This window comes from Haliotis rubra, unplaced genomic scaffold, assembly GCF_003918875.1.
Source record: "Haliotis rubra isolate DU_JTF1 unplaced genomic scaffold, ASM391887v1 Scf446, whole genome shotgun sequence".
Classification (NCBI taxonomy): Eukaryota; Metazoa; Mollusca; class Gastropoda; order Lepetellida; family Haliotidae; genus Haliotis; species Haliotis rubra.
In genome coordinates this window covers 619389-634694 of record NW_025767131.1, presented here as the reverse complement: position 1 = coordinate 634694, position 15306 = coordinate 619389, and the positions used below count along the sequence as shown (strand labels likewise).

The window sequence follows — 15306 nt, the reverse complement described above, 5'->3', positions numbered from 1 at the left end:
TGTTTTGGTCGGAAGGAACTTCAGTTCTCATGCAAGAGATGTTATTTTCACAGGCTCTTATCTCATATTGATAGTATTCACAGCTGAATTAAAGGTGTGCTTCAGCATCAGTAAATATACACATGGAAGAATGTTCTCATAACAATAGAAAGCACTGTTGTAAAATGAAAATAATGCCTTTTTCCCATGCATTTTTGCATAAGTAAAAGTTATTCAAAGTCAGTTGTTATTCATCAAGATACTATGCTCGGTAACTGAAACACTTTGCATTTAATCCTTCAGCTCGGAGAAGTTAGATAGTCCAAAACAAATATTCATCAAATTGATTAAACATCCGTTATTCATACTGAGCTAATCACTGTCGGTAGCATAGAGATACATATATTCCATTGGAAACCGAATTCATTATTCGTATGCTCTTGGAATGTTACATCATTTCAATCTCATCTTCATCATCGTCAAGTAAATAGCACCTATTATCAGGCACCAGTGTCTGGGAACTCTATAAAAAATATCCATAATCTGTTGTACGAAACTTTGTCATTATATTAATTTTGTCAAAAGAATTGTAACGTGATCATTCTTAGCACTCGTTTACTGGATCAATGTTCATACAAACAGGTTCATAATTAACATGCAATTCCATTGCCACGAATGAACGGACTTGAGTTCTGACGTACACAGAATTAGCTATGGCCGTATTCCAACCCCCTCAGGTGTTCAGTCAGAAATAACCATTTCCCAGTGGTCATGTTGTTTCCTGCCATAATTAGTCCTGTTCCGATGGTCACTCTAATAATATTCAACATTCACCCCCTGGTACTTAATACAGGATTTGCAGTATTGAGGTATAACACCGAGTAGACAGCTTTAACAAAAAGGCCTCACACATTATTCATGTGCCATCTGTCCGAGTCCAACTAGGCCACGTTTTTATGACTTAGTGAAGTCTGAGTGAGTGAGATGAGTTTTACGCCGCACTCAATATGCCAGCTATATGACGGAGGTTTGTAAATAATCGAGTCTGGACCAGACAATCCAGTGATCAACAACATGAGCATCGATCTACGCAATTGGGGTACGATGACATGTGTCAACCAAGTCAGCGAGTCTGACCACCTGATCCCGTTAGTCGCCTCTTACGACAAGCATGGGTTGCTGAAGACCAATTCTAACCCGGATCTTCACGGATCAGTGAAGTCTTAAACATCTTGCAAAGAGCAATATTCCATCTATATGTCAGATCCTGTATTGTTGGTAGATAGTGTCATGATCCTGTTCAGTGGTGATTGTTATACATTAAGTCAGATTGTTAAACATCAGGATGTTGACAAAATACTGTTCCATGAGCTGTTTCGACACATTACCAAACATTCCATTCTTTGGAATAAGAGATGTCCAGAATAGAATACCATATTCAAAATTTTGGACAAAAGACAATACTGCGTAAAGAAAGCCATAGAAAGTTATGGAAACATCTAGAAACTCCTGGGACAAACAGATTTCACAATCACATTAGTAATCAAACTCGTACAACTTTGTTCCAGGAAGCAGAATTTCGCATAACACTCATATGTTCATTGCAGACATGGTGCGGCGCATCGAATTTGCACAAATAACTGATTAATCTTTTCATTATCGTTATGTTAATGATACCAAATCAAGCATTGCTATTGGGAATGGTCAGCAAAATGATGTTTGTGGCGCATCTAATTACAATGATGATGAGCTTTGTGGCGCCAGTCAGTATTGCTGGATTCAATTCCGTGTTTGTGAGTGAGTGCGCGTGTTAATGGAGAAGGCCAAAAGATGTCATTGATTTGGAAGATGTGCTGGCCCCCCTTCAAGAACCACTGGACTTCTCAAGTGCGAAGGCGGTATCCCGTGTCCTTGAAAGAAATCCAACGACCCTTGTACCTTTTACTAATGGATGGGTCTACAAACAATACGAATCCATAGTATCGACTCGAGTGCGTAGTCGTCGATATTCATTTGCAAACGCTCAGCAAAACCAGAAAATACACCTAGAACGCAGACAAGGACCGAGTTTTTCTCAAATCTAAAGCAGGCAACATAGCTGCTGCTCATTAACACTCGTAAAAAGTCATATCTCACATTATTTCATATATCCTGATCCACCAACAGTTTCATTTCTGGAAACCATTTATTTCAACTCACTGTTATTCAGTAAAGAGAACATGTTACAGAATATGGACTGTTGATAAGGTAAACTCTGTCTTAATGCTCCCAAGACCCACTGTAGCCAAGTGGTCACACGCACGCGCGCGCGCACACACACACACACACACACACACACACACACACACAAACACACACACGCACCTCAGCAATATTCCAGCGGTCTGTAAATAATGGAGTCTGGACCAGACAATCCGGTGATCAACATAATGAGCATCGATCTACACAATTGATTGTTTCAACCACGTCTGCGAGCCTGACCATCTGATCTCGCTAGTCGCCTTCTACAACAAACATGGGTTTCTGAAGACCAATTCTAACCCATATCTTCATGGGTACATAATGACAGGTGATGTATCTTGTGCCGACAGTAACCAGCTTTGCCATACCTTTAATTCGTATGACAAGTTTAAAATACTGTCGAGTCGTATCCCACAAAGGGATCACAAGATAAGGTGAGCACAATACGTGTCTTTCGGAACGGGTTACATCAGTACATGATGTAGTCGTCACAGAATGCACAAACTGCAAAAAAGAGAAAAGCAGAGTATAAATAAGCCCATTTTGTTTTGCAGCAAGCTTTCATCTATAATCTTGCTACCCGACATGAAAGCCCCCACTTATTAGTCCTCAAATAGCATAGCCATTACAAATTGACATAATTACAATAATCTGACCGGAGAACACAATATAAATGACATCAAACAACCCGACAATAAGACTCGAATGTTATCTCAGGAAGAATTGTGTACAATACAAAACATCGGAACTGTTACATTTCGGCTGGAAGGTGACATAAATGCCCCCGTTGCACGGACAAGGCAACATATGTCTCACATGGTTCGAACAAAATATTCGTCTAAAGAATGCAGTCCCTTTGGTACTTACTATCTACAAGAGTTATGAGATTACAGATAATTTCAATGTTCCCTTTATGCAATATTCCAGTAGGTTCAGACTTGGTGCCTCCAGTTTGAATTTTGTACGTAGCTGATTCATACGCAAGAGACCGGCATTCATACACACACTCTCATCATGATCCTACAGACAGAGACGTTCAATGCGCTCGGCTGTAAACAAATATATCTGCTGATTACGGAAACTTCGCCCTTCTTATTTTAGTTGTTGCAAAGTGGCAAGAAGTTAATGTGAGAAAAAGACAATGTGAGAAATCGAATGGAATGGGCCTTTGAAATCACGTAATGATGGAAACGGTATCAACTGGACTAGCGTACCTGCAGTTAAAATACTGGGGTCAACACACTGTTTGTATGTGAATATCCCCCTCGGCTTCCCAAGGGGCCTGATTACACACCATGAGTGAGTGAGTGAGTGTGGTTTTACGCCGCTTTTACCAATATTCCAGCAATATCTCTGCGAGGGACACAAGAAATGGGTTCACACATTGTACCCATGTGGGGAATCGAGGCGGGCCTTCGGCGTGACGAGCGAGCGCTTTAACCACTATGCTACCCCTCCGCCCCTACACTCCATGATGTATTCTACACTATTCCTTTGGCCATAACTGACACAGGTAGCCAGGTCGTTGCAAAGTTGCGTTCCTTGGACAAATCTGTTATTGTGGTTCGGATCTCGGGCCGTCCCGATTGTGTGTATGTTTGTCAGCGCAATAATGTCCTGGTGCGCTTCTCTGTCTAAAGCCTTATATTTCATCCCTCGCTAACATATATGCCGGGATATAACTTGTATATCTAACTGACGAAAAAACACATTCACTCAATCCTTTGGCCATATAAGCACAACATACATCAGCGCCTAGGCGTTAACTCAGTGTCAGATAGTCATCGAACGCTAACCTCTGTCCTTTAAAGAGGCAACCTTTGAATTGCAGGGGCATTTGTTTCAGCGCAAGTACCATATATAAAGAGTACAGATCTACCACTATTAGCACTCCCACTTAACAATTACCTGCATTATGTCACTCACTCATCAGGCAGTACGTCACCTGTGTAATTGCTTTTTAGAGCCACTGTGTTTGGCGAAAACGTGGTTATTTTCGCTGGTTATATTGAGATCCCCTTGACATTTCCCATTCTTGAATGGCGTGGTATGGGTTCTCGAAGCAATGTAAATGCTACTATGTTTTTTTCTAGGAATAAAGGACCTATTCAGTCTTTTGTATGACATTCACAATAGATTGTGACTTTTTAAAACATTTCAGTGCAAGTCAAAGCTTGTAAATGTAAATGTGGCTGTAAATGAAAGAAGATTAGAAATGTAATTACCGTCGTTTTTCTGTAACAATATCGTTCCCGGACATCAAGTCCATAAATCTTTCTATGAGATGTTGTTTCAGTTGACGATATTATGATGTATGTATATCATCTAGCCATTATGTACTGTATTCAGTATTTTAAGTAGCAAACCATAGAATAAAATTACAATAACTACCCATTTATTTTGACATTTTGATGTTATAAGGCATGAATTATGTGTATTTACTTGTTGCTTTTCCAAATGAAAAAAATGGCTATTTCGTGTAGTGTAGTTTTGCTGATCAGTAAGTCAGCATTAGGCTGTTGTTTGTTACTTAAAGGCTCGCTATATTTCAGGATTAGAAATATCTTTACTCAACATAGTGGGGTAATATTCGGTACACATGATGCATAGTCCTTGTGGGTATTGTCAACAAGTAAGTGCATGAGTGAGGCCACATTAACAGTTAATCTGTGATACGTGAGTCTTCAAGTTATGGAGTCTAGTGAGTGAGTGAAATGGGTTTTATGCCGCGGTTAGCAATATTCCAGCAGTATAACGTCGGGGCATCAGAATTGGTGTTCACACATTAAACCCATGTGGGACATTGAACGCTTTAACAAGTCTACCACACCAACTTGTCTATTCCTGCACTGCGAATACTAGGACCTTTCTAATTAGACATATTACACTCCATAAAAAAAGATTAATGAACGAACTTGAGCACGAAATGGAACTGTTGTCAATGATGTGACAGAGGAATTTATTTAGGGTATTACATCAGTAGTTGATCGCATCCTACGTGAACGTCGACATACATCTACACGATGCTCAATCACAGTTCTATCCATAGTGTAACGTTCCACAAGCTACTCGCTCTAAACGACGATATGTGACTGATCACAGGCCACCGAAGCCCTTCATCCTTGATTGATCGTGTAAGAATACCTGCAAAACAAATTAAAGAGAATGTCCAATGACAGATATCGTCAAAGTAAGAAATCCTTCACGGCAACTGCAATGGGAACCGGCCTCAGGCGAGACGAACAGTATTTAATTGACACGGTAAATGATTCATCAATTCTATGCTGCACTTTGATTTCGGTCTGGCACTATTTGTTCAGACAATCCCTGGTAGCTGTCTATCCAGACAGATTTATCTGAATCGGTGATATCCTTGCACCAGACTTGTTGTTTTGATCCACGGGAAACAAACACTTCCAACTTAATCAACTCTGTAATATTTTTAGAAGAAATACGAAATGATGCATTGCTGTTCCGGTCAACGTGTCCCAGTCAAATATAGATAAAATAAAAACTTACCTAATCCTGACATTGGAATGGTAAATACAGAAATACATAACAACGTGTTGTTGATATGCTTTGTTTTTTATGTTTGTATGTGATGCAACCAAAATGATAAGTGGAGATTCAACTTAGAACATTACAAATGCAGCATATGTCATATATCAGGTGTTTTTTCCAAAGCATACTTGAACTGTGGACCAGTCCATTAGACACCATACAAAATAAGGGACACCATTATCTGAACACCTACACATGATATAAGTGTCCAAATAATGAGGATGAGATTCAAAATGCAATAAGCGCTTGTCCAAGTATGTCCTTTGTTCACAGAGGTCGTTTAATTCTTCGGACCACAAAGCTCAATGTTGACACACGGTAGACAGGTCTGTGTGGGAATTACTTCGCGGACAATGACTGCCCAATGATATACGAGTGGCTCCTGGATGCCGTTGAACCTCCTTTACATGACGAGAACTCCCCTTTGATCATCCCCGATAGTGAGGAAAGGTCAAGATTAATTTCTGGGAGTTGAAGGCGTTCATCTTGAACCTTGTTGATGAGCCCACTAATCTATACTTGCGCCATGTGCCTGTAGTCTTCCTTTGTCCACCTTTGCTCTTTGCGAACCCCGTCTATCAACAGCAAATGAACTTCGAAGATTTATGTTCTGATGTAGATTACTAGATTCACATATAAGGAATATATCTGCCGCGCCGTTTTTGATGTTCAGTGTCTCGATCCTTTGATCGGCAAGTGAGAGACTGAGTGATATTGTTGTCCCATTGTGTGTCAAGGTTTTGTGTTTTGAGAACTTTCACATGGTTTGACGCCTTTTCTAACATGCTGTTATTGGACACAAGCTTTCTTTTACAGTCATATATTTCCTTTATCGCCCCACGAGATTGTTTTCATCATGGCAACAAAATCAAAGAATGAACAGCTGGTTATGAATGAACCTAAAGCCCATTTCAACATCATTGGACTCATAGTACGCCCAACAGCCATAATGAAACCTCTAGTTTCCTTGGCTGTAGCTATAGACATCTGACTAAAGAGCAACGAAACCAAGGAGTCATTGAATATTGTTACGGTATCACGCATTTTGTCTATGTAGGAGTGAGTTTGATTTTACGCCGCTTTTAGCAATATTCCAGCAATATCACGGCGGGGGACACCAGAAATGGGCTTCACACATTAGGCCCATGTGGGGAATCGAATCCGGGTCTTCGGCGTGACGAGCGAACGCTTTAACCACTAGGCCACCCCACCGCCCGTCTATGTAGGAGACCTACCAAGAAACATAATCTGAAATTCAACTCCTTGGCGAACACATCCAGGCAGTTGTGGGTGCTTGCAAGCGGAAATTTGACACGACAAAGATTTAGACGTAGTACATTTGATAGGGTTGGAACACAGGACATGAGTGAAGCAACTCAACTGATTGTTGTTTATTACACAGATGACGTTAATACAAGAGCGTCTTCAAGTGTTTAGATTCAATGTATTACCACCTATATCTCGCACTAAAACATCTAATTAAGACAGCAGAAAATGGGTAACCGGTAACCTTCTAGCGCCTCACAGGCTAGCGCCTCACAGGCAACTTGGATTGTGTGGGGTAATAACTGTCTGCGTTATGCTTTCGCTGTGGATTTAGCGCAATATAACTGGACTCTAAGATTTCAATACGACTGAATACAGTCGAAATTATGCAAATATGCGCTGAAATATCACAAGGGCTACAAGTTATGCAAGTAATCATACTTTCGCAATAACTGCATGTTATGGTAACTACTGTGTTAATCACTTTCGATGTCAACATTGTACACCGACATGTATTCGCTCATGTTCGGAAGAAGTATGGAAGATGAAACGTGGGTGATATTGAACACAACTAATCAGTAGAGTTCCAGAACATGTAGGTACCAATAGTGAAAATTAGCCTAAAGTTTCTCCCGTTAATGGCGTTACTTCTCAACTAATGAAATTCGCTCGAGCCACTATTGGCTGTTCTTCCAATAGGTCCCTGTGTGTCTTCGATGACGGCAATCGGAATCCTAGTCTCTTTCATTCAGTGTCTGTAACATTAGGCCTGTCGGATCTAAAGAAAGAAGATTTATCAAATTAAATTCCAGTTTATAGTCGATGAGACCAGACATGCATGCAATATGCAAGAAGCAAACGACGAAGCTGCCATTAAGTGATGGTATGAACAAGCAATAAAGGCCTTGCCCAAGAACAGTTTCAGAGTTAACTGGAAATCTAGTTTAGAACGACATAAGAAACGCAAGATGTAAATAGTGATTTCAGTGAAGCCGATGCGGTAGCGTGATCGTATATTTATACTAATTACATTCTCTGACAAGTTTCATGAGATGTATATGTAGGACTGTCTTTTGAATTTAATTATTTTGCGACGAATCCCCTTTTGCTAAGGGAGTATACATTCATGACACGTTTTAGACCCAGCTGTAGGGCGGGAATATGACACACCCGTTCCATAATTTACGAAGCATATGATATAACAGGAGAAACAGTGGATCACCGAGGAAGCTACTGATGACACCAAGTGTACACGAGAAGAACCAAGGGTCTGAACTTCAACAGTTCCAACTAGTTCCGGACTTCAAATATTCTTTTGTCTGTGGGCTTACTACAATGTATCATGTATGTCAAGGATAACTTACAAGGGATTCTAGTGTATTCGAAAAGCTAACCAAACCAATCTCTTGGGGCTTGTACTTCCATAAACCTACACAAATTCGCAGCGTCCGGACTTGGCAGTGTTACATATTCGTGTATATGACGTACGAAAATATATACTCGAATCTGTATATATTATAACACTGTCACCGAATCTGACTTCCTGATCCATTCTGAGACCTCGTAGGACCTGTATAGATGGGATCGTGTATGGAGTATCGGTGCTAACATTAACAGTTGGAATGACTGGGTATGATGTGAGGCTGCTTTCGGCAATGTCCAAGCAACATCACGTCCGGATACACCAGCCATGGACATCACATGATTGAACCAGGGTCATGGTTGTTCTGAGTGAACAATTTAACAGAATGTCTGTACCGTCCAGCTTCTTATTTAAGATTTCAAGACCTTTTTTAAAATTAAAAAAAAAGACATAGACTACGACGAAAGAAATCCGAACAAATACAATATATAGGACTGCATATTGTCAAATGACGCTGGACATTTGACATGCAGTGATCAATATTGCATGTATTAATGTCCCCATCTCGTTCATCGAAATGGGACAACATTTCAGTCATAGCGGTTACAAAATTGGAGTTGCAGTAGGGTGTTGTTGAACAAAGAAAATATATAAATACCCTTTTCATCAGTTTGGTAGCTGGTTTGATTTCGTTGATGTACTGGATGGTGAACGCTACACTCTGCAATATACCAGCAATGTGATTGTGGCTTGTAACTAATTGCAATCGAGTCTCGACCAGACATTCAGACACGCAATCAACCAAGTCATCCAGCCTGAAACCTGAATACGTCACCTCGAAGGATAGGTTTCTGTGGACGTGTTCTTATCCGTAATCCCAAGAGAGATGAGAATGTTAAACTCACGATTCGACTGTGCACAGGAATAGTACGGATTATACACAGCCGGTAGCCTCTTCAAATCGGTGTATCAAGGGGTTTTACCCTCTACAACGTATGAACCGTTCTTCACTCTTATCGTTGGTGCCATATGTTGTATCCTCAGCGCAACTGATATTGTTCTTCTCGCACCTCTTTTCATGGTAAGTAGTTAGGTCCCTTACATGTACCAGGAACATGTGATCATGGTTCTAATCTCGGTTCGGGGCGGTGGGGTAGCCTAGTGGTTAAAGCGTTGGCTCGTCACGCCGAAGACCCGGGTTCGAATCCCCACATGGGTACAATGTGTGAAGCCCATTTCTGGTGTCCCCCGCCGTGATGTTGCTGTAATATTGCTTAAAGCGGCGTAAAACCAAACTCAGTCAGTCAGTCTAATCTCGGTTCACCCCGTGTTTAATTAGCTTCCTCTTTTACATCATAACACGCATCACTTCCTGTTATCCTTCAACATGAAGCTGAGCAAGCGGCGTTATTATTGAAATATCGTTCATAGCTGCGTTTATCTGAAATCACTCACTATGCCCCGAGCCTTCGAAATCGCGTCACACTTGTGACGATGGAATGCTGTGTCACCATGTCAGCTTTGTTGCCTTCATCCGTTCATAATCACCCCATCTGAAGGATTAGGACGTTGTGTCAAATAAAGGATCTGCTGGATCTGATTGTTCGGACATCACTTGAGTCATCGATCCATCTCTTCATCAGTCTTAGTGTTTTGTTGCAATGTACATGATTGGCACTGATAACTGATGTATAAGGGCATTAGCAGCTGACTGTCAAATAGATCCTATAACAACATTACCGTTAAGATGACCATTTTGTCAGAGGAAAGCACTCAAAATAAATGGTAAATAGCACCATCTCTTTATATCATTAGTTGAAATGAAGGCAGTTTCCTATCACATCCTAAAAATTGAGAAAAGAAATGACAACTATAGTTCTGTTTTGGGTTCCAAATGAAACAAAATGACTTTACAATCCATTCCTTTCAAACACAATCTATTCAATTTGTCCAGTTGATTGGAAATTACCTGGATTAGATCCAGTTGATCACCTGATAGTCACAATCATTTGAAATTATGTTTTCCTTAACATGCTTTCACCAAAATCGCTGGTCGACAGGGAATTGACACTTGAGTACCAGTCACTGCCGTTCCACGCAGAAACAAACACATGGTGATACAAGAATCAATATAAAACACGAAAGACTTAGAGGCATAATAAAATGATGGCTGCAAATTGGTGTTTGCCGCTATGATTTGTGTCACGAAAGTTATCCTTTATGACAAATCTTCGGATCATCATGATTAATAGCCATTAGGAATTGGTATTTGTCTAAGTAGATAAGTAAACAGTCGCGCTGTTTATGGTGAATACAGGACGCACATATGTAAGAAAGAGACATCTGTGAATTAAAAGTATTCACCAAAATAATGCATACCTACTTAGTTTCTGGAAATAGACCAAATTGTATGTTCTCTTTATTCACTTATGTAATTTTCACAGATTTATACCTTTCAAGAAGATGCATAAGTAAATGTAATAATCATACATAATATTCGCTGTGTTAATTTACCCTTTTTATGAACACCTGGTGTCATAAATTATTTCCCGTTACCCATTCATATATTTTCTCATCTATTCTGCTTTTAACGCCCAGCGGAATCTGTAATCTGGGTAATTGAGACTGATTATTCTCTGGCGCTGACGTTTAATATTAAGTGAATCGACATCAGTTAGGTAATTATTCCTTACATGCGACAGTATCTCTGTATTCATTCCCACCAATACATCTTTAATTTCGATTGACCTTTCGCGCATTGCACATTATGGTTCTATTCTACAATTCGATACACATACGGTGGTCATTTGGTGCATGCAACTATTCATTCATGTCATCAAGAACGGAATATCGGGAATTCATGATCGGGAAACGTCTTGATGCTAAGTGGCGTATTTTCTGCCTGACTCAACTGTTGATAAATGGTTGACAGATATACTTTGGGAGTATTTATTTGTCTGGTGCGTATTCGCAGCAATAGGTATATATGGAGCATAACACCTCTCATTTCAATTGCGATAGAGCACGTTTAACATGACCATATCAAGTTTGCAGAATTATCAAGAGCTAAACGGTATTACTACGATTACGTGACCGGAGACAAACTATTAATTAATAACACATAGAAACAAGATGCGCCAGAAGTTCAAAAAGGATAATGGAAGTGACAAAAAATGAAACAATATGCTTGTATCTGGTCCCCCATTGAATGTCATAGCTATCATCATGTATCTTTCCTTGACATTTACATCAATGTTCTGTGAAGGAGTTAATGTATTTGAACTCCATGCATTAAAGCACATGTGGCGGCTAGATAAGGTTTGTACAAGGTCTCAGGTCAAATTTGATTGACAGACCGTATTTAATAGGAACTCTCTGACATTGCTATTTAATTGTCACTCATTTTGATGAATACGTGCTTGAAACTGACATCTATGCATACGACGTGCGTCCTTTATGTGTCTGACCCAACGTCAAACCTGAGCGCAACTATCAGAGGTTTCTGCCATTCATATAGGTCCATATGAAACCCTGTAAAGGCATGAAGAATCTTTGATGAGCCAGTAGCTATGACAGCTTATTGCTTCGCTTCCAATTAGGCCTGTCATCACTTTGGCCGTCATGATGTTCACAGAAACCACTCATCATGGGAATAGTTGTTATGCGAGCCGTATTCCACGAGAAAATATGAGAAGCCTGAACTGTACGCGAATGAGTGAGTTGAGGCAATCTACAGCACTTTGGATTGTTTTCTAATCGCACTTGGATGTTTGGGTCAGGTGACCTATCAAGTCAACGATCAGAGCCATTCGGGGAATGATAATACGAAATAAGATAGGTCACAGAGCCAGTCCATTCGATACCCGTTTTGTGCACATCTATCAACGAAACGCGGGTACATGTTCAACCCATCTTATCCCGATCATTCAAACTCTTGACTGATTGAATGTATACTGAATATGTATTTCTGAAGATCCGTGATCTTGGATAGATCCAAGCGTACATTTCTTACAATTGAAAGGGTTAATGGATATAGATGTGGGACGAGTATCATAATATATCGTGCCCGCATAAGGTTGCTTAAGCACAATTGTGTTCAGGCGAAAAACATTTGCCCCTTTGGTGATATTAATACTACATACAGCAAAAGCATAAACGGGATGATTTGTACAAGTGCTATTGTAAGGAACCTGAAAAGCCTAAGACCATGGATCATCCTTCAATCTTCTGCTGCGAACAATATAAGCAATAGCTTTTTTGTTTCGTACGTGAAAGATTTACACAAAAGGATCTAACTTCTTTGAGAAATTGGATCAGTAAGAACGATTTACTATATATAGAGGGCATTTCGAAATTTGATGCTTCAGTGACAAAAATTAGGTCCGATGCAAGTCCCTATTTTGCCTTGTATGATACGTTCCCGAATTATTTCAGGTGAACAATTAACTAGATTTTGCATATGTTTATGACGCCTGCTAATTACCCGCTACGCAATGTCTTTTTAAAGCCATCAGTCGGTAGTGTAGAGTCTTAAGGAGAAACCTATCACTTCTGGTTAGTGGCTGAAAAATACGATTTTAACCAGGCGTTCAGAAAATCTGTTCTGTAACATGATTCTCTTTAAGATACATGTTTCTGCATTATTTCTTAACGATGACATTAATCAACTACACCAACTGTAACCAATCTATGAGGACTTATCAAGCAGATATATTCTATTTGCGTTTCGTTCTAACATTTATTGTTTGTTTCAGGTACACCAAGGAACGATGCTGTTAAGAATGACACCTTTCTGCCTAGGATTAATTACATATATTCTCTTGGCGTCATCAACCCAGGCCGAAGATGTAGTTGTTCCACAAACACCAGATGAGGCCAGTGAAAGTGAGGGGAAAGACAATGTAGACAATGATGGGTATTTCGAGGATGTGAGCAAATCAGTATATGACACAAACAATAATGACGATAAACGTCAAACAGTGGACAAACTAGGTTTTTCTGGAACTCTGGGAAAACGACGGTTTGACCCAATCCTCTTTGGTGGCCGGTTAGGTAAGAGAGGCATGGATCGTCTAGGATTTGCCGGAACTCTTGGAAAACGAGGAATGGATAATTTTGGCTATGCGGGACAACTTGGAAAGCGAGGAATGGATAATTTAGGATTTGCTGGACAGCTTGGAAAGCGAGGAATGGATAATTTAGGATTTGCTGGACAACTTGGAAAGCGACGAATGGATAATTTAGGATTTGCAGGACAACTTGGTAAGCGTGGAATGGACAATTTAGGATTTGCAGGACAGCTTGGTAAGCGTGGAATGGATCATTTGGGCTTTGCTGGAACTCTTGGTAAACGTGGAATGGATAGTCTTGGTTTCGCTGGAACACTTGGTAAACGAGGAATGGACAATTTGGGATTCGCTGGACAGCTGGGTAAACGAGCCATGGACAAGTTCGGATTTGCAAGTCAGCTTGGGAAAAGAGCTATGGACAAGTTCGGATATGCAAGTCAACTCGGTAAACGAGGTATGGACAATTTTGGATTTGCCAGTCAGCTTGGCAAGAGGGCTATGGACAAGTTTGGGTTTGCGAGTCAACTCGGGAAGCGGGCAATGGACAGAATGGGATTCGCAGGTCAGTTAGGGAAAAAGGCCGTTGACAGGTTTGCCTTTGCAAGTCAGCTTGGCAAACGCGGAGTAGATCATTATGGGTTCATGGGACAGCTTGGCAAGAGAGGAATGGACAGTTTCGGTTATGCCGGACAACTTGGAAAGCGTCAAGTTGTTGACAGTCTTGGTTTTGCTGGGCAGCTTGGGAAAAGGGGCATGGATGGATATGGCTTTGCTGGAACCCTTGGAAAGAGGGGCGTTGATTCCCTTGGATTTGCCGGGCAGCTAGGAAAAAGGAGAATGGATTCCTATGGTTTTAATGCACAACTCGGGAAGAGGGACGGTTCTGATGTTGACGCAAAGAGGGGAGTAGACCCTATGGCATTCCGTGGCAGTATAGGAAAACGGCAAATTGACTCACGTATGTTCGGAGCACGACTGGGGAAGAGAATGGATAAGTCCTTTGCTGCCCAAATAGCCAAGAGATCGGCCGAGCAAGTAGACTCAGACGTAAGTACAAGCAAACAGTGAACACACGGTTTTGCAACCACTCATAGTCTTGACAAAACATGTTCCCGACAACAATGATTTAGTGATACAGCACTATTGCAACTAATTCAAATTAGGAGATATTGTCTTTTCATCAAACGGTGCACATATACGTTTGGGTATTGGTAAGTGCTGATATTTCACACAAAAAACATTTTTAACATACACAATGAGAACCACATCTGGTTTCTTTTGCTTTCTGCAACCGTCATTTTGTCACATGTAAATTGATAAAATCTATTCCATCTATCATTTTCGATTGTTTGAATATTTGGATTCGGAGATAGACAATGTCGATAGGACAGTCAATTTGATAATCAAAGAGAGATTAAGTGGATTGCAAAATGTCATTTTTCCTAAGCCACTGGGGATATACACTGTGTCTGTTCCGCGTTTTTCGAACGTTCAATATGCAGTTTGCCAAAAGCCTCTTGGCACCCTATTATTACATTGTTTGGCTCATTTGCATTCCCTGTGAGGTAAAATTGTTATTAGAAAGACATCTACGTCATTATTTCTGGTTTATGATTTGAAATAGTTCATGCTGCCACTTAACGTACACATCAAAAGGCAGCCTCGAACCGCAAATGAATTGTCAAACTGGATATAAAATATGATTAAAAGACCCTTTGAAATGCGGTAATACATTGTATTCGTCTCGGCATTTATAAGAGGTTTTGTACGTCGGTTCCTCTGCAAAATATATTACGACATACAAGGTTAAGTTTTACGTAAGTGAAT

General features: G+C 40.3%; 1 protein-coding gene across 1 annotated transcript in view; it reads left to right on the top strand.

Moving 5' to 3' along the window:
• Positions 1-15306, top strand: part of LOC124289671 (buccalin-like) — a 39666-nt gene that overhangs the window by 23182 nt on the left and 1178 nt on the right. The window contains exon 2 of the mRNA XM_046726279.1: positions 13165-14526. Within this exon, the coding sequence (XP_046582235.1) occupies positions 13180-14526 (1347 nt within the window). The 5' untranslated portion in view covers positions 13165-13179. The remainder of the gene's footprint in view (positions 1-13164; positions 14527-15306) is intronic.